Genomic DNA, 20116 nt, shown 5'->3' on the forward strand with positions numbered 1-20116 from the left:
CTGTGTTTTAAAGCTGCACGAGTTTCTGTTTCAAGCACATCTTCCTGATGTTTGTTGTGGGGAGAAAACATATTTAAGAAAACTTTCAGTTTTTATTTCAGAGAGGAAGGGACTAGTGTTGTGCCTGATGACATTTTATTTGTCTTCATCCAAATTCAGGGTGTTGTTCAAGCCTTTCACTGCTCTCTCTACAGGCTGGAACTTTGATTAGCTCATCACTTTAAGATGCTCCTTTATTTTAAACCCATGACAAGCTGTAGTTCCTGAATAAGTTAATAACTCATTGAGACTGGAGAATTTTTCTTTTTAATTTTTAGTTGTGCCAGGGGAGGTTTAGTTTGAGTACTGGGGGAAATTTCTTCCCTGTAATTGTTTCTAAGCCCTGGCACAGGCTGCCCAGGGCATTGGTGGAGTCACTTTGCACTTCTAGTATATACAGGTGGTCCTTTACCAAAAAAAAACCCCAAGGTAGACATCATAAAGTGTCTGAGATCTTCCTCAAAGTCACCAAGATGTTAAAGGAAATGCACTGCTTGTTTAATCCTATAATACTTTGCACTTCTGGTACATTCAGGTGGTCCTTTACCAAAAAAAACCCCAAGGTAGACATCATAAAGTGTCTGAGATCTTCCTCAAAGTCACCGAGATGTTAAAGGAAATGCACTGCTTGTTTAATCCCTTAAAAATCTACCTGGTGCCTCTGGCAATTGCATAGAGCAGGGAAATGGAAGGTGGTGACATGGTGGGCTGGGGAACAGCAAATTTCCTTTGGTTTGCTCCAAATGGACACTGGATTATTCCAAATTAACAGTGGTGATGCCTTGTGAAGGCTGCCCTAGAACAGAGAGTAAATGGAGCTAAAGAATAAAGCAGGGATTTATTAAAAGGCCTCCATGGATGCACCTTGGGCAGCACCAGAGCCCAGCCAGGGCTGCACCCAAGATGAACCCAAATGGTCCCAAAATGCACGAGCGCTGCCGGGGTCTCTCCCTGGGCTCAGCTCTGCTCCATGTGCACATTGCAGTTCAGTGTCCAATCCCAGCTGCAGCCCCTGCAGTCCCATCCTGCTTGTTTTTCTCTCTGCAGCCCACGGGGTTTGTGCTCCTGGGCTGAGATTGGGATCATTTGTCCTTGGTGCCCAGCTGGAGCAGGAATTGTTTTGTCTCCCTGCTCTGTGCAGAGAGCTCACCATGCCCTGATGTGAAGCTCAGACCCACAAACTAAAGCAGCACAGAATCTGAAAATACAAAAGCTCAAACCTGAAACATCAGCTGGGGCAGACCTTGGAATCTGCTGATGTCCAGTTTGTGTGGCAGTGCCTGGTCAGAAATCAAATCCTGCTGAGTCAAAGAGAATCCTGCTGGGAGCTGTTGCAAACACACCCTGGGCACATTCCTGTGTCTTTGGGAAGCCTCTCTAAGTCCTGCAGCTAAAACTTCCATCCACCTTCAGAAGAGAGGGAAGAACGAGCACAGTGGGCACTGTCTTTAAGAGGGGATGAGTTTTTCACAGAGCTGGCCATTGGATAATGTCGCTCAGCCAATGCACAGGGCATTCAGGCAGCACCTTAAATCTTTTTTTCTCCTCAATCCTGTAATCTTATTATTAATTCAGACAGAATCACAGAATAGTTTGGGCTGTGAGGGACCTGAAACCTCATCTCATTCCACCCCCTGCATGGCTAAGGACACCTCCAACTATCCCACATTGCTCCAATCCTTGTCCAGCCTGGCCTTGGACAATTCCTGGGGAATGAAACAAGATGATCTTTAAGCTCCCTTCCACCCTAAACCATTCTGGAATTCTGTGATTCTCTTCAAGCCCTGCTTTCAAAAATCCCAGCTAAAACTCTCTTGTGCTGCCCTGGTGGTGGTTTTGTGCCCTGAGAAGTGATTTAACACAACATATCACCATGTCTTCAGAGCCTTGGGCTAAGCAGCACCTTATCTGCTTTGTTTACTGCCAAAAATAAGCATATCTTGCCGTTCACTCCTGATATTTGCACAGAGCTGAAGTGGTTGTGGGGGAGCCTGCTGGGCTCTGTTGTAGCTCTTTGACCATTAGCATAAATTAGTTTTAAATTTAAAATACTGTGATTGCCAATAAGAATTGGTGTGGATGCCAAAGAAATTGTTTTTAAAAACTAGATATTTGACTTGTGAACATAGAAATTATGGTCTTGAGCCTCTGAGATGTGATGGATTGGCAGCTCGGGTGATTTTTGCACACAGTTTGTATTCATGAGGCAAAAAGGTGGGAAAATATAAACCCCATATATAACCTATATATATACATAACCCCATATAACCTACATATATATATATATTTATATGTATGTATGTATATAGAAGGTGAAGGGGCAGAGAAACACTTAGGATTATGAACTTGCTGTTGATTTGCCATTGTAACAGCTCCTGCCTGGGAGGTTATAAATAAACCTATTATTGATTTGATTCCTTTGGGACAGAATTCCTGTCCAGTGTGCAGCACTGATGATTCAGCAGCCGCCCGTTCCAGAGTCCCCACGTCACATTCCGCCCTTGGCTGTGGGATGGACCCTTGAGGAAAGGCTCTGACCCACCTTGTCCCCATGGCCTGTCCCAAACACCCTCTCCCGGTGGGGTTTTTGCCCCCTGCTGTTGCTGGGCTGTGGCAGCGAGTCCCCACAGCGCTGCCCTTTCGCCTGTGTGCTGCAGGAAATTTAATCTCCCCGGTAAATGACACCCAGAGCTATTTTGGAGCTGGGCTGTGGAGGGAAGGAGAAGCACGTCAGCGATTTGACTGGAGGAGGACAACCCAGGGGAGGGTCAGGGGGGTGGCACAGCCTAACCCTGGGCAGCAGAGCCACTGCAGGGGGACTTGGGGGGACCTTCTGCCGCGCGTCCCTGCCCTCGCTGGGGTTTCTGTTTTATTTCCTGGAGGGGAAAGGGGGGGGGAACCCAAGCCAACATGGTCTCCCCATGTCCTCTGTTCCCCTTTTCCCTCTTCCCCCTCCTTTCATCTCAGTAGGAATCGGCTTTTTCTTCCTCTGCCCAGGGATTTGTCCTCCTCAGACTCAGACAAGACTCCAGGTAAGACCGAAACCTTCAGCTAAGGAGAGGTGGATTTGGGGATGCTGGTGTCCAGCAGGAAGTGGAGAAGGTCACTGGTAGATGAGGGAGGGGTGAGGTTGTTTTTGTGCCATGCCTGAGGATGTTTTTTTTTTAATTAAACATATTTGGGGATGGAGCTGAATTTGCAGGTGATAAATCCATCCTTCCTTTGCTCTGAGCCAAATGTGGATTGTTCTGCTTAATTACTTCTGAGTCTCCAGAGGAGGAAAGTGCAAAAAAATCAGGTTTAGAGCTGTAGACTCAACTTGATACACTTTGTCCCCAAATGTGAGACACCACTGGGCATGGAGAGCCTGGGAAACACGTGGAGAGGTGGCAGAAAGGAGCTTTATTTCCAGGGCATCATCTCAGTGCAGCTTTTCTCTTCAGCCAGGACTTTTTTCCCCTCTGAGCTCCTCTCTGGTGTCAATACAGGTTCACTCTGCATCCCCCCACCCTCCTCCCATTTCTCCAAATGGTTCTGAGGGGAGATAGGCAGAGATGGAGCCCGACAGCTGAGGCTATTTTGGGCCCTACAGCTCAATGGGGTGGAGTGACTGTAATGACAATGACGTCCACTTGTTAAAATACAAGGGCTTAGGTCGGAGCCACGGCTGATTGTCACCAAGGGAATTCTTTGTCCATATGGGAGCTGTGATCCTGCAACTCCCTCGTGTAGGAAATCATATGGGCTAAACCAGGAGCGTTTCTAGCTTTGCAAGTCTGGGTTTTTTTTGTTTTTTTTTTTTCTGGGATTCTGCCACAGGTGCTTCTCTCCAGGCCTGTGTGTAAAGCAAAATGCAGTTGGGTGAAATTCTTGATGAAGTTTCTATATTTTCATCCCTCCTTTTCTGTCTCCTGGGTGGAAAACCCAGAATTTGTGTGTTTTCTCTGCATTTGTCTCCTTTATTCTCAGCCCCACAGAACAGGAGTGAGCATCACAATGTGCCCAGACCTCCCTGGTGCTTTGGCCTTTTGCTATTGTCAGAGCAGCCTTGGGAGGCTTAGAAAAATAGAAGGAAAAGTGGCTGCTTTGGAGTCCTGAGGGGCTGCTCTGTGCACTTTTAGGCCTCTGGGAGTTTCAGGGGTGGTTTTGTAGCTCCATCAAGAGTGGGATGCGAAGTGAAGTTCCCATGTTGCAGTAAAACCCAAGGAGGATGAAATTCCTTCCCTGCATGGAGTTTCTTGGAGTTGGTGGAAAATGGTTTCAGGCCAGGTGGTTGAAAGTGGGACGAGTTTTCTAAGAAAGTTCTGCCTCTGTAGAGAAGAAAGATAAAAAGTGTTTTAACCATATAAATTACTTAAGTGGCTTGAATCTGTTGTGATTTTTATGAGGTGTGTGCTGCTAAGGTGGCTGGAAGGTGTCTGACTCTCTTGCCCAGTGACGTGCACAAACCGTGTGATTTGTTCTTGCTCCTTGTTGGAATTCTCTAAACATTTGAGCCTTTGTTTGCTACCAATCATTGGGAACACCCAGGTTATTGATAAGGGATTAACAGGGGGAGCACGAGGGGATGCAGGTCCCTCTGAGGCACTTGGTGCACGTCAGCCCTACCCTGAAGGTCAGAATTGTCTCGAGCTTCTCCTTTTCCCTGAGGGCTCCTCACCATGTTTAACACCATGTCAGCTCCTGACCTGCCAGGAGCTTTCCCTCAACATCTCCCATGGATTTTGGCTTAGGGTGAAGGCTGTGGATGGGAGGGAATGCAGATGAGCCTTACTCTGAGTCTAGTTAGAAGCTCCTTGCAAAGGGCTTCGTGCGCCGCGGGTTCCCGGTGTCCGACACCCCCAGCGACGGATCCCCCACAAAAACCTCTCCCATCTGCTCATCCAGTGACCTTTGGACGTGCCAAAATCGCTTCTCCCTCACTGAAGTGGAATTCAGAGTAGCCCAAGCTAAGCCCTGAGCCCAGCTCCTGAGGCACAGATACCGTTCCTGCTCCGGTGGAAGGGGATAAATCCCGCCTCCCCGGATTAGAGCTCTGAGCCCTGATTTAGGGGTGGAACGGGCAGCACTGGGTGTGCTGGTGTGCATTTCACCCCCAGAGCTCCCTGTCTGCTGGGACGGCTCTCAGGCACCCACCAGAGCCCGGCTGATGTCACCCAGCCTGCAGCTGACACCCAACACTTGTGCTATTCCAAAGTTGTCCATTCCCTGGGAGGCCGCTGGGAGTGGGAGGGCAGCTGGGTTAGTGCTCTTTTCCCTCAGCAGGGTTTTAAACATCAAAGGAAACCCAAACTTCCCATTTAACAACTCTTCGACTTCCCTTCCCACCCACGGATTCCATTTCCTGATGTTTTTAGATGGAACAATACAAGCAGATAAGCCATGTAAACTGCAGTAATACCGGTGCTGCCTTGATTTTTATCTGGAGCTTTCATTTTCAGTGATGTTCTTTGAAAGCTCAGGATTCAGAGACAGGAGGTTCCCTGTAAATCCTGCATTTCCTGGCAGGAAAAGGAGTGAGAGGATTAGAATTTAGCATTGCAGAGGAAGTTCAGGAAACAGAAACTCCAAAGACAAGAAAAATACCTCAAATCAACGTATTTTTGACAAAGAAAGGGTAAAAGAGGATTGAGGAAATGAACAAACAGGGTCGTGATGGGGCTTAATGTGGTGTTGAGAGAACTTCTGTGCTTCTGATCTGTGTTTGGATCTTGGTGATCTCTGAGGTTTATGTCCCCAAAGTCTCCAATTTTGCTACTCGTGGCCACCTTTGTCCCGGGAATGTTTTATGGGATGGATTGCATTGTGCTTTTTGCTCTTTGCCCTGAGTCCTGGTGGACAGGATTCTCTTTCTAATCCTTGAATGGAAAGGCTTGGACAGGGAATGGCTGTTCCCCCTGTCCTCTCTCACACCAAGAGCTTCACCACAGACTGCTGACAGCCTGGGGGACAGCTCACCGTGGGGGCACCTCTGCCTTCTCAGAGGCTGTGGAAGGTTTTCCAGGTGCAGATCAACAGTGAATCCCGGGAGGCTGGGATGGAGCCAGGCTGGGAGAGCTGAGGGTGTCCAGTCTGGAGGAAAGAAGGGTCCAGGGAGAGCTCAGAGCCTCTTCCAGGGCCTAAAGGTTTTCCAGGAGAGCTGGAGAGGGACTGGGGACAAGGGATGGGGTGAAAGGATAAGGGGGAATGGCTTCCCACTGCCAGAGGTCAGGGTTGGGTTGGATATTAGGAAGAAATTCTTTATTCTGAGGGTGATGAGGCCCTGGCACATGGTGCCCAGAGAAGCTGGAGCTGCCCCTGGATCCCTGGAACTGTCCCAGGCTGGGTTGGAGCACCCTGGGATGGTGGAAGGTGTCCCTGCCATGGCGGGGGTGGAAGAGGAGGGTGGACCAAGGGTCTTTAAGGTCCCTTCCAACCCAAACCATTCTGGGATTTGGTGGCACCACTATGGGGACTCTCCACCTCCTGATGAGTTCCACTTCTGAGCACTCCAGCAGGAACTGGACAGCTCTCTGGTGGTTCCCACTGCAAGGCACTCATTCTCCTGCCCATGGGAAGCACTGGCAGGGGTGGCACAGGAGTGGGCAGGAGGCCTGGACCAGCTCCATCTTGGCTCCAGGGCAGTGATTTATTTATTTATCTGACAGCTCTGTGCAGTCCTGCCTCTTTCTCCAAACACAAACCAGGAAAAATCCGAATGAATAAAGACATAAGCAAAATTATAAGTGCTGCCAGTTTGCCTTTGACGTGCTCAGAAATGCCCCAGATGGGAATGTGATCTCTGCTGCAAATGATTAATCACAGAGGGATTACATGGGGAAATGTGACACTGGCAAATGTCTGAGATTTATTGGAAAGGGCATTTGCATTGACTAGGTTTATTCATGCTTTGTTGCTGGTCCTGTTGCTTCCAAGGGAGCTGTCCTGGCACTTGCAGAGAGTTACTATTTTTTTGTTTTTTAAGTTTCAGACTTACTGGGCTTTTTTGAAGTTTGAATGAACATGTAAATAATAGAAATCAGAGTAATTATTGAATAAGTTGATTGACAAGTTACACAGTAGCAGTATTAAATCTTGTCCTTTCAGTACATTCACAAGCCTGTCCTCTCCTGACTCCTAAATCTATTTATCATCATAATCCAGTGTGATGTGTTTTATTCCATTTGAAATGGGATAATGTAATTTATCCCATTGAATTTAAATTTATCCCATTTCATTTAAATTTAATGTAATTTATCTTGTGCAGCCTAACTTGTTAGATGTGTTAGATACATACACAGCCTCATCCTTGCTGCAGGTTAGGATTTCATGCCTCTAACTACATTTCATGCTCTCCACACCCATAAAACAAGTTTTCCTCCCCTCTTTTTCAGATGAGGACTAAAGATACGAGAGCTGGAGTGTCTATCTCATAATTATAAAAGCAAGCCAGCAGCAGAGCAAGGAATAAACCCTGTTTTTTCTTTCCATGTTAGAAAAATATCTAAAATAATGATGAGCACACATGGTTTTCACTGATCCCTGGGTTTTATTCTGGCCATTTATATTGGTGTAAAAAACCTTAAAGTGTGAGGGCACATGGTGAAAACTGCTGGAGGTGTCGGTAAGAGCAGGGGATGTGGGTTTTCACCCCACACTAGGAGGTCTGTGGCTCTTGTACTGGATGGGGAGGAGTTGCAAACACCAGATGAGTTTTTGGGAGCCGTGGGAGAGGGAGGCTGGACCTTGAGGCCACTTGGATGGATTTGCTGCACCAGTTTGGTTCAGGAGCAAAACCAACAGGTGTGTGGTGTTTTTTGACTCTTTTTTGACTGTTCTTGGCTGGTTTTTTGACTTTTTTTGGCTGTTCCTGAATCTCAGAGGTACCAGGCAGCATCTGGGGGCTGTGTTTGTTTGGGCACAGCTTAGCAGAGAGAGAAGGATGCACTTGAGGAAGTGGGCAGCATTCCTGCTCCTGTGAGAGCCAGGCTTTGAGAGCCCTCACCCTGCTCCTCCAGGCCCAGAAAGGTGTCCTGAGGCTCAGGTGATGGAGGCAGCACACAGGTGGGTTGAGGGGAGCCCCTGGCTGCTTCCCAAGCAGCTCCTCTCGTGTCTCTGTAGCCACCTCAGTGCTCCAGGCACTTGTCCATGTTATGCAGAGCCCAGTTTGATGCAGAAGTGAAGCAACTCTATTTTTCTGCTCTTTTTGACACTACAAAGCTGGAAATAAGTCAGTGATGCATCTGTTGGACACACTAAGAACCCAGGAAGGGTGAGACGTGGTAGTGTCTTCTGAAGGTGAATCCTAGTGCTCTGATGGCACAGTGCAGCCTGAAATTCAAGCTGATGGCTGGGAAATATTAGGACAAGAGCTCCGAGTCTGTGTTTTGATTGTTAACTCTTAGTTAATGCAGTGAATGGTCCTGCTGGGCTCTCCAGAGTTGAGCTGAGCCTCAGCATCTCCTTCTGAGCACTGAAATGGTCCTTCCCCAAATGAGCAGGAGACTCTGATTGTCAATCAATTGACTTCAGTGGAAATTTCCACTGACTTCAGTGTACTTTGGCTCAAGCCCCAGGCTCCTATCTGCCCCTTCTAACCATTCATGCAGCTTCTCTGCTTGCAGCTGCACAAGCATTTATGGAAAACACGTTTTAAAGCTCAGCTGAGGGCAGAGGCTGGAGGTAGTAAGAGGGTCCAGAGAAGTTGAAACTAATTCACGGATTTCTAGACTAGTTTGAGACCAAGAGAAAAAGAGATCTGTGTATTGAAGGTGGCCACTTGACAGAAAGTCAGTTGGTCTTATGGTCTTCGCACTGATGACTGCAAGTTGATCATTCTTTACCCTCTTAGCATTTACTAAAAGTAAATTTTCCCTGTTACTTTTCCCCTCCTCCCACTCAGATTTAATGCTTGAAACTTGTTTCTCTATTTTCTAAAGATCTGCGGCACAATAATGAAATTTACTCAATACCAGGAAACAAAAGCAACCAAAATTGAATTAACTTAGAAAGGATCAATCTCCTCTAAAAGGAAAAGTCTTTGATTGCTCCTTGTCATTTTGTGTGTTCTTTGGAGTGAGACACAGGATAGGGCAGGACATGGTGCATATTTTCTGTTAAATGTAGAAAGATTACATTTGGTTTTGCCTTAGGTGTGTGACCCAGATGAAGTTTGAAGTTTGGCTCAGTGATACCATCTGGAATGATAATAATAATCCCAAAATCACAGAATATCCTGAGCTGGAAGGGACCCACAAAGACCATTGAATCCAGCTCCTGGCCTTGCTCAGGACAACCCCAAGAATTCCACCCTGTGCCTGAGGCAGTTTTCCAACAGTTTCCTGGGCTCTCATAACAAATACCATTTTGTATTTTTGCAACATCCCTTTTCCAGTATATGGATTTAATGGTAACTTCTATTTTCCAATCCCCAGCAGCATAAATTGAATTAAATTTGTAATCTGTTATTAATTTTCATGCACAATTTTTCATTTACCTCAGCAAGTACATTGCAAGCACACAGTTATTTGCTAGCCCATCCCTGTCTTGATATGAAGTGGGAGGTGAGACAAGAAATTGGGAAAAGAAGTGATTTTTCCCAAGGTCATGCAGCAAGTTGATCCAGCCCTCAGTCCCTGATGCCATCAGTGATTTGTGCATTAACAAAAATGCACTAACAGGAGCTGGAGGAGGATGGAGAAATGGTGATTTGAGAAATTAAAGCAGGGTTTTGGCCTGCTCCTATTGATTTCTGCTGGAGATGGTGAGAGCACCTGCCATTGGGTGAGAGAGTGGGTGGGTGTGTGGCCAGCAGGGAAGCCAAACTGCTGCAGGATTAAGAAGGATATTTCTGTCTCACTGACTGGGTTTTATTTCCTTTCTGAGTTACAGCACCCAGAGCCCTGGTCCTTCTGCTGTGTGCAGCACTTTGAAGGTGAAAAAGCAGGGATGTGCTCACCTGGAGTAGGACCATTCCTGTGGTCAGATAGGAGCTGCCAGGACAGAGGGGTCTGGCAGCATGAGGCCAAAGAGGTTAAACAGCTTGAAGAGAAATGGTGCACTCAAATCTTCATGGAAAACATGGCCTGGGAGGTGACATCCCTACCCATGGCAGAGGGTTGGAATGAGGTGATCTTCCAGGTCCCTTCCAACACAAATTTTGAGATGGAGGCAGTATCCTGATGGGCAGACCCATCTCTCAGAATGTGGTGTCCAGTACAAATTTCTTGTCCAGCCCATCTGTCTCACAGCTTTAGTGCAGGTCACTTTGAGTGCCACAGATGAAAGGCATCATCATGTCCCTGCCGTATGAATAGCCCAAAGAGTTCTCTTTTGCCCAGAGGCTCTGTGGGGGAGTGAGCTGCCTTATGCAGCAGTTTGTTAAACTCAGATATAAGAAATCCTCAAGACCAATAATATTCCAAGGCCTTTTCACTCGTAATGGGAAGGGCATTGAAAACATGGGGGTTCCAGGTGGCAAACACCCTGACACCACAGCAGTGCAGTGATTCTTTGGCTGCATGCTCTGCCCTGCTCTGTGCTGACACTTTTCTCTTTCCCCCTGCAGGAGGGAAGCCAGGATGGATTTCAGCTCGCTCAGCGGGGTCCCGCGCTTCCTGACCCGCCCCAAGGCCTTCATGGTGTCTGTGGGGAAGGATGCCACCCTGAGCTGCCAGATCATTGGAAACCCCATCCCAGTGGTGAGCTGGGAAAAGGATAAACTTCCAGTCCAGTCTGGGGGAAGGTTTAAAACCACAGAGGATGGGGATTTGTACCGGCTGACCATCTACGACCTGAGCCTGGAGGACAGCGGCCAGTACATCTGCCGGGCCAAGAACACCATCGGGGAGGCTTTTGCTGCTGTCAGCATCAAAGTGGGAGAGGAGACCACAGTCACAGAGTCAGCTCCTTACTTCATCCAGAAACCGTCCAACATCAAAGTAACCTTGGGAGAAGACGCCATGTTCAAATGCAAAGTCCAGGGCAGCCCTCCCCTCTCGGTGAACTGGGAGAAGGACGGGAGATACCTGAGGAACAAAGCGGACGCCGGACGCTTCCAGATCGAGTCCGCTGGGGAGTCCAACGCTCTCACCATCCAGTGTGCCCAGCTGGGGGACAGTGGCACCTACACCTGCCGGGCAGAGAACCTCATCGGCTCCGCCAGCGCCTCGGCCGCGCTGGTGGTGGAAACGCACGGCTCCTCCAACCCGGGCAGCGACAGCACCGGCGGCAAGACGGCCTCCTTGCTGTCCCACCTGCAGAAGAGGCGGGAGGAGATCAGGAAGATGGACACCTCCCACGGGACCCTGGACTCGGCCTCTGCCCAGCCCTACTCCGCGGTGGAGGGGCTGTCCAGCATCGGGCTCAGCCTGTCCCGGGACTACGAGCGGGCGGCGGGGCTGACCAAAGGGGCCCGCAACGCCACGTTCGGGGCGCTGACGCGCACCTGCAGCGTGACGGAGGGCAAGCACGCCAAGCTGAGCTGCTACGTGACGGGCGAGCCCAAGCCCGTGATTGTGTGGAAGAAGGACAACGAGGTCATTTCGGAAGGCCGGCGGCACGTCATCTACGAGGATGACCAGGAGAACTTTGTGCTGAAGATTCTCTTCTGCAAGCAGACGGACAACGGGCTGTACACCTGCACGGCCTCCAACCTGGCGGGGCAGACCTACAGCTCTGTGCTGGTCACTGTCAAAGGTGGGTGGCTGTGGTTGTCACCAGGGTGGATGTGTCTGCAAGGACACACCCTTGAACTGGGGTGCGGGTTTGAACAAAAACTTCTGCCTCCAAACTGCTGCAGGGGAGTGTGTTAGGTGTGAATAAAGCTCTCCTGGTGGAAAGGGCTTGTGCACTTTAATAGATGACCTGGGGACACAGTTCTTAGGAAGGGCAGTATAGAGGTGCCAGGCAGGGGTGGATGAGGCAGAACTGGCTGTGATGGCTCAGGTTTTAGCTTTAATATTTTTCAGGTTCTGGGCTGCTTTAGTGTGTGGGTCTGGGCTTCACATCAGGGCATGGTGAACTCTCTGCACAGAGCAGGGAGACAAAACAATTCCTGCTCCAGCTGGGCACCAAGGACAAATGATCCCAATCTCAGCCCAAGAGCACAAACCCCGTGGGCTGGAGAGAGAAAAACAAGCAGGATGGGACTGCAGGGGCTGCAGCTGGAATTGGACAATTGGCTCCAATATGCTAATGAAGCAAAACAAAAAGTGTGTGACAACACTGTGATGGGTTGTCTATTTAGTAAACATTTTAAGTTCACCTGGAGTGCAGCCCTGGCTGGGCTCTGGTGCTGCCCAAGGTGGATCTATTGAAGCCTGCTAATAAATCCCTACTTTATTCTTTAGCTCCATCTAGTCTCTGTTCTAGGTCAGCCTTCACAAGGCATCAGCTGGTTGAGGGGCAGCTGGGATGCACCAGATCCCTAAGGCTCCTGGCAGTCCTGGTTTCACAGTGATGTAAGAGATCCATTCCCATGCTCTGGGTCAGTGACTGCCAATCCCCTGTCTCACCCTCCAGGCTTTAATCACATCTGGGTTTGTGCTCACCGTGGGGTTTACTCAGACGTGCCATTTGTAGTAGTAGTGGAAACCCCTCCCTACAAGATGAGCATGTCAGGCTGCCTCAGATCCCCTAGGGGACCTACTCCAACTCTAATTACAGTCCAGCTCAGTTTTCCTGTACAGTGACCCACCAGCAGCCTGGTTCTTGCCAGGCTCTTCAGCCTTTTCCCAGCTTGGGTTGCTGGATAGTCTGTGTTCCTTGAATGCTCCTGGAAAACCTCCCAGGTCCAGGATGCCTTTGTTTGCCCTGTTTGCTGGTGAAGAACTTGCCTTCAGAGGGTCACTCCACACTTGTGAAGGTCAGTCGTAGTTCTTCAGGATGGCAACCAAAATGTGACGCACAGTTTTTATAGAATCCCAGAATGGTTTGGATTAGAGGAGATCTTAAACATCACCTCATTCCTACCTCCTGCCATGGGCAGGGACACCTTCTACCAAACCAGGTTGCTCCAAGCCCCATCCAACCTGGCCTTGAACAATCCAGGAAGCTCTAAATTTTCCATCTGCTTTCCCGTTTGGTAAGGGGACAACAGGCAGTTTGCAGCCCAGGCAGCACCTTTAAATGAGCTGTCAGATACAAAAGGCTTTTCCACTTGAGTGGTAAAACTGATGATTTTTCACTGGCAGCAAAGTAAATTAAAAATACAATTAAGTAGGAATTATCTGTGCTTGGTGCTCATCTTTAAGGCTCTCAAATGTTATTTGGTTTTCTGTTTTCCCTTTTTTGGAAAGTGGCTCAGTCCCTGTGCCCATCAGGGACACCTGATCTGTGGAACTCACTGGCACTTGTCCCACCCCTTGCTGTCCCTCGGAGGTGCTGAGTGGCGTGGGGAAGGACATTTGTCCTGTTCCATAAAGCTGTGATTACCTCATGAGCTGGGACTCAGAGCTGAAGCTCAATCCTGGCTCTTGGGTGGGGGATCACTTTGAGGAGGGGTCAAGCTCATTTCCCTGCCCAACACCTTGCAAAAACCCCCCTGCTCTGCCTGTGCTTCTCCTATTGCTCTCATGGCTGCAACCTGTCCCAAAGGAGGGGGGGAATGCAAGGGAAGCAGCCAGTCTGGGAGCAAACACCATGGGAAAGGGTTATTGATCCGTGTCTGGTGTCCAGGGCTGCCTGTGAGTCAGGAGGCTGAAGTGGAAATGTTTATGGATTGTTTATTTTTTATGCTGTACCACGTTTGGCTCCCTGGCCAGGCCAAGGCTGCCATGGAAAATCTACGTGTGCTGGTTATAATTAGGCCCTGATAAATGACTCTCCTTTGTGTCACCAGAAGTTCTTCTCAGGCCTCCCAAGACAGGTCAGAATGATGCAGCAGATGAAGAAAGCTTTTAATTCTGTTGTTTGTGTCACTGGTGATGCCATTGGTTCATCTGCTATCAGGCTTAGGGAGGGGGATCATCTTGCCATGCAAACTTCTCTTTTCTCAGCCATGTAGAAATGGTTGAATTCTCCAAGCAGCCACCCCTAGAACCACAGGATCAGAATGGTTTGTGCTGGGAGGGCCCTCAAAGGGCATCTGGTTCCAACCCCCTGCTATGGGCAGGGATGCCACTCACTGGGTCAGGTTGCTCAGGGCCCTGTTCAAACTGGCCTTGAACACTTCCAGGGATGGGACATCCATAGAAAGCCTCCTATATTCTGTCAATCTACATCCTAGGGACCTAAGGACACAGGAACCCAACATTTGTGAACACTTTGCTGAGCCTGTGCCTTAAAGATCACTGAGCTGGAGGAAAAAAAAATATTTTTGAGCTGTTCTTAAATGAGATTTAGTGAATCAGACTTAAACAAAGGCTACAGGGCAAAGACTCACTCTCCTAAATAAGGAAAACTGAAGCTTGATTAGATTCAGAAATGTGTCTGGTACAAAGATAAAATCACAATCTGAGATGTGAGCTGTAAAAGGAATTGGGGAAATTGTGCCCAGGAAGAAACCTTTAACAAATCAAGGAGTGGGGAGGATGGGAGGAACATAAATAACCAGCTTGGGTTTACTGAAGGCTTTGGAGATTTCCCTGGGCCATGTGTAAAGTTGGTGGGAACAGAATTCAGGTCTCCACCCTGGGCCAAGCCGTGTTCACTGGAGTCCCTGAATAAAGTAACCAGATACTGGATGAGAAGGTTAAAGGTTGCAAGCCAAACAGGATGGAGGTGGGAAAAACACCCTGGTGCTGAGGCCACCTTATTCTCCCTATAATCAGATGGGATTTTGGAGGGTCACTGTGATGACAGTCACGTTGGAGATCTGAAAGAGAATTGCAACTTGAGAAATGAGGAGGTAGAAAGGAAATTTGGAAAGCACAGTAACTAGGAAGATCAAAGGCTGAAGATGGTGGAAGTTTGTCAATCCACATTTAGCCAGCTCTTACTGGGAGGGTTTTCCATATTCTTACCTTTCCTGGATCTTTTTCATTAGGCAGAGGGAAAACTTGCCTCTGGAATAATAAATGTGAGAATTCCAGCAATAAGAAAGATGAATTGTAGGCAAGTGAAAGAATGAGGTTCAGAGGGCAGATGTGCCTTGATAAGGTTAAGAAAACATTGGGCTTCTTTGCAGGCTGCACCTATTCTTAGCAAAATATGTGTTAGCAGGACTTGCTTTTTAAAAATAACACACTCTCATTGCCAGTTTGCTTCCTATGGACTAAACAAAAAAGCCTATGACAGACTGGAGAAATATCTCCTCAGGATAAGCAGTAAAATGAGTCTCTGATGGAAGTTCTTGCATTTTCCAGCTTATTTCTTGAATTGTTCTTGCTCTGTGCTCCCTCAGTGTTTTACTCTGCCGTGGCTCTCACATTTTTCCCAGTGGGCAGGTTTTGGCAGCTCTCTTATTTTCTGTCTTATTTGCACCTCTCTGCCCTGGGTGTGGTGCTGGTTATGGGCCAGATGATTTGGGATGCCTCAGGAGACCTCTGGTCCTTCTGTAGTCCCCTGACCCAAATCTACCCCCTCTGCCTGACCAGACACATTCTAGTCCTTGTAAAGAGCATGGAGGTATGCTCAGGAGGAGGATGAGGAGGCTGGTGGGCTTTGGAACCACTCTGACATCTCCAGAAGCCCGGGCTGGGTTCATCCCAGGCTTCAGTTCAGTTTATCAGCTGCTGTTGCTCCGAAGCTCCATTCAGAGGGAGATAAGATGTGTGTGCACATGTCAGCAGGACGAAAGCAGAGTTGTTTTCAGAGGATATCTGTGACCCCAAGCTGCCAAAGATAGCCTTGCACTGCCTTTCCCTGGCTGGGAGAGCAGTGCTGTTACTGCAAACCGCTCCTGAGAGTCAACCAACCCTGCTCTGCTTGAACCTTTAAGAGCTTATTCCTGGAATAGCTTTTTAATTTATTTTTTTTTTTACACTTTAGGTACTGCTTAGTGACTGTAAAGGGAGAGGGGTTAATGATATGGCCAGCTGCTCCAAGTATGGGAATACACTTGTGTGCCTCTCAGGTGCAGCTTGTGTTTCTTTTTGGCCCTTGTGCAGCTCTGTGTGTTCCCAGTGGCAGCTCCAGCCTCCCTCCTGCCAGAGGGCTGCACCCTTCTGATCAAAGCTTGCTTGGCCTCACAGAATCCCAGAATGGGTTGGCTTGGAAGAGACCTTAAACCTCATCTCCTTCCAACCCCTGCCATGGACAACTTCCACTATCCCAGGCTGTCCAGCCTGGCCTTGGGCACTTCCAGGGATCCAGGGGCAGCCACAGCTTCTCTGGCCACCCTGTGCCAGGGCATCTCCACCCTCAGAATAAAGAATGTTATCATAATATCTTATTTAACCCTGAAAAAAAATCAGGAAACAAAGAAAAAGGCTAATCACCATCTGGAGTGTGGGCAGAGCAGATCTGTATAACCATATACATGGTTATCTGTGTAACCATAGCTGAAGGCTTTTCAAGGCAAGACTTTGACTTGCCTTAAAATGAGTTGTATTTAGGCATACTACTAAAAAAAAAGAAAAATCCAAGTTGACATGGTTGCTGTCACCTTCCTGTTCCTGGACATATTGTGTGGGTTCTCAGTCAGGTTTTACCCTCAGGATGGCAAAGGCAGTCCATAGCATTGCTCCCTCCAGGTGTCCTGTCAAGCCTTTAGAGTCTGGTACCTTATTTAAACTGAAAGGTGTATTTAGGTATAACATTAAAAAAAATTTCCAAGCTGACATGCTTACTGTATGTGTGTTCTCAGTCAGGTCTTACCCTCAGGATGGCAAAGGTAGTCCATAGCATTGCTCCCTCCAGGTGTCCTGTCAAGCCTTTAGAGTCTGGTACCTTATTTAAACTGAAAGAAGGGAGCTTTATATCAGATATTAGGAGGAAATTCTTTACTGTGAGGGTGGTGAGGTGGGATGGAGTCACAAAAAACAGCTGGGAGCTGGCACAGCCATTACTGGGGGGTGAAGGTACATATCCAGGCACGATCTCTCATGAAGCATGAGCATGTTTCAGCACTGGCCAATCCAAGGGTGTGACACACCTGTGGCACCAGTCCTGTGGCCCTGACTGCTGTCTGTCCTCTTCAGTCCAGCTCCCCTTTGCCCACTTTAGGGCTGGGGTATCAGGGTGATGTCACAGCGCGGCTGTTGCTGGAATTTGACATTGTTCAGCTGATAAAATGACTTCCCTCACTGTCATGCAGCTGCTTTGTGGGTTTGATCTGTGCTTGGGTTTGGCCCTCAGCCAGAGCACTGCAGCCCCAGTGCTGGAGGAGGGCTGAAGCAGTTGGGAGACTGGGGCTCATTCTCTATTTTATTGTTGTTGGCAAAAGCTGATACAGAGCCTTTGGGGCTGGTGGGGAGAACAGAAAATTCCTCCTTTGTGCACATCTGACTGTGCAAAGCCACCTCACAGCTCTCTGTGCCCTTTCAGGTCGCTCTGCTGAGCTGATTTCTGCTGTAAGACCCTTAAAACATTGGTTCTTGCACCAGCTCACCTGCTCACTCTCACTTGGAATTTCTGCCCTGTGCTCTGTCCCAGGTCCAGCTTGTCTGTTATTAAACCAATTTCAGAAGGATTCCTTTTAAGGCCTTTTACTCCAACCTGGCCTTGACCACTTCCAGGGATGGGGCAGTCACAGCTCCTCTGGGCAACGAGTGTTAGGGCTTCACCACCCTCACAGAGAAGAATTCTTCCTAAATTCCCATCTAAACCTACTCTCATCACCATCTAAACCTACTCTCATCATAAATTCTTATTTCTCCTTCCTGTTTTTACCCTCTTCAGAACCCACCATACCCTTCAAGGCGAAACTGAAGGATCTTGAAGTGAGGGAGAAGGAATCTGCCACCTTCCAGTGCGAAGTGCCCGTTGCTGGGACAGAGACAGCTTGGTTCAAGGAGGAGACCAAGCTGCAGCAGAGCAAGAAGTACAACATCGAGGAGGAGGGCACCTACCGCCGGCTCACCGTCCAGAACGTCACCACGGATGATGACGCCGTTTACATCTGTGAGATGAAGGAAGGGAGCAGGACCATTGCAGAGCTCTCTGTCCAAGGTAAGAGAGATATGGCTCTCCTCGAGCCAGGTCTCATAGGTTCTTGGAGGTCTATATCACAACCAAGATAGCTCAGCTACCTTAGAAGGAATAAAATTAGCAGGATGACTGTGGTGGTGTTCGAGGGTGCCAGGATGAGTGAAGAGAGGAGAATCTTGACTCCATGTTTCAGAAGGCTGATTTATTATATTATGATATATATTATATTAAAATGCTATATCACAACCAAGATAGCTCAGCTACCTTAGAAGGAATAAAATGAGCAGGATGACTGCGGTGGTGTTCGAGGGTGCCAGGGCGAGTGAAGAGAGGAGAATCTTGACTCCATGTTTCAGAAGGCTGATTTATTATATTATGATATATATTATATTAAAATGATACACTAAAACTATACTAAAATAATAGAGAGAGGATCCATCAGAAGGCTAGAAAGGACAGGAGAGGATTGATAAGAAAACTCGTGACTCAGAGTCTGACACAGCTGCATCTTTGATTGGTTATTAAGTAGAAACAACTCACATTGACAAATCACAGAGGCACCTGTCAGTAAACAATTCCACATTCCAAAGCCATCAGACAGTTAATTGTTTACATGTCTTTTCTGAGGCTTCTCAGCTAGAATAGGAAAAAAATCCTAGCAAAGGATTTTTATAAAATATCATGGCTACAGATGACTTCTGTGGTAGCGTTGGAAACAAAAAGGTTTTAGTAAAAGGTAAAATAACAAAACTCTTTGCAGAGAAAAATCGAGCCAGGGCAGGAGGTCCTTGCCCCTGGTAAAACACCCCACAAATGCCATGAGTTTCTTTGTTCTATTCTTTTTCTAGTAAATTGCCTAGGTGGGACTTTTTGGCTCCTGTACAATTGGCTATCCTTAAGTTTGAAGTGAAGTCCCCTAGGTCCTATGAGATGTAGGACTTTTTGGCTCCAATTAGCTATCCTTAAGTTTGAAGTGAAGTCCCCTAGGTCCTATGAGATGTCTTCTCACCTAACTGAGGAGAGAAACTTCCGGGCTTATTTCCTTTTTAAGGGGATAAAGGACATTTTTGTCAGTCTGTCAACAGGGGGCACATTGCTATTGGTACAGCTCTTGGTATCTCAGATTGGCCAAAAATGTGGGATTCACACGTGAGACTCCAGGTTTGGCCTTGTGAGAAGGATTTGCCATGTCCAAGTGGGCACTGAAGAGAAGCAGGGTCCCTTGTAGTGTGAAAATGTGGTCAGTGGGTCCCTGGGGCTCCTGCCAGGGTGTCTCTGGACACAGGGGCACACAGCAGGGACAGGCTGTGTTGTACAAGATGTCACCCAGTGGGAACCTATGCTGAAAGAAGCTTCCTCCAGCTGTGGCCTGGCCCTGTAGACTGCTCTTTGATGCCTTGGAGTGGCTACCCAAAACAGAGGCTAGACAAGATTAAAAGAAGAAAAGTGGATATTTATTAAAGGCCTTCAATAGGTTCACCTTGGGCAGTCAGAAACCTCAGAGAGGGGCTACACCCAGGATGGATGATGGACATAAGTTTTTCGTGCAGCTATAAGTTTGGTCCATTTACATACCAGGGGTTAATCCTCCAATTACAGCTTCAGGTAATGAAGTAATTTACTCCAATTTTTCTTCCCACAATTCTCAAAATTCACAGAATTGCCAGAATGACCAGGTTGGAAGAGACCTTCAAGATAGAGTCCAACCCAGCCCCAGCAGCTCAACTCAGCCCTGGCACCCAGTGCCACATCCAGGCTTTGTTAAACACACCCAGGGATGGGGACTGCACCACTTCCCCGGGCAGCCATTCCAGAACTTTATCACTCTTGCTGTAAAAACTTTTTCCTGATATCCAACCTAAACTTCCCTTGATGCAGCTTGAGGGGAATTCATTGCTGTTCACATCTCTCAGGGCCTGAGACAGTCAGGTTCCCCTGAGTTTCAGGCCCAGAGAGAAATTGTTTTATCTGAATAAAACAGGAGAACAGCAGCTGAGAGGCTGTGGAGTTTTCGAGTTATACCCTAAAGCAGTACAGGGTCTGAAAAACAAAAAAGCTGCATCCTAAG

At 47.9% G+C, this 20116-nt stretch overlaps 1 protein-coding gene across 1 annotated transcript in view; it reads left to right on the top strand.

The window, feature by feature from the left end:
• The first annotated feature begins 2786 nt into the window (after positions 1-2786).
• Positions 2787-20116, top strand: part of OBSCN (obscurin, cytoskeletal calmodulin and titin-interacting RhoGEF) — a 181967-nt gene continuing 164637 nt past the window's right edge. The window contains exons 1-3 of the mRNA XM_039726425.1: positions 2787-3071; positions 10586-11715; positions 17800-18069. Coding sequence (XP_039582359.1) covers positions 10599-11715; positions 17800-18069 — 1387 coding nt within the window. The 5' untranslated portion in view covers positions 2787-3071; positions 10586-10598. The remainder of the gene's footprint in view (positions 3072-10585; positions 11716-17799; positions 18070-20116) is intronic.

Source organism: Passer montanus, unplaced genomic scaffold (assembly GCF_014805655.1).
Source record: "Passer montanus isolate IOZ18808 unplaced genomic scaffold, ASM1480565v1 scaffold59, whole genome shotgun sequence".
NCBI classification, from domain to species: Eukaryota; Metazoa; Chordata; class Aves; order Passeriformes; family Passeridae; genus Passer; species Passer montanus.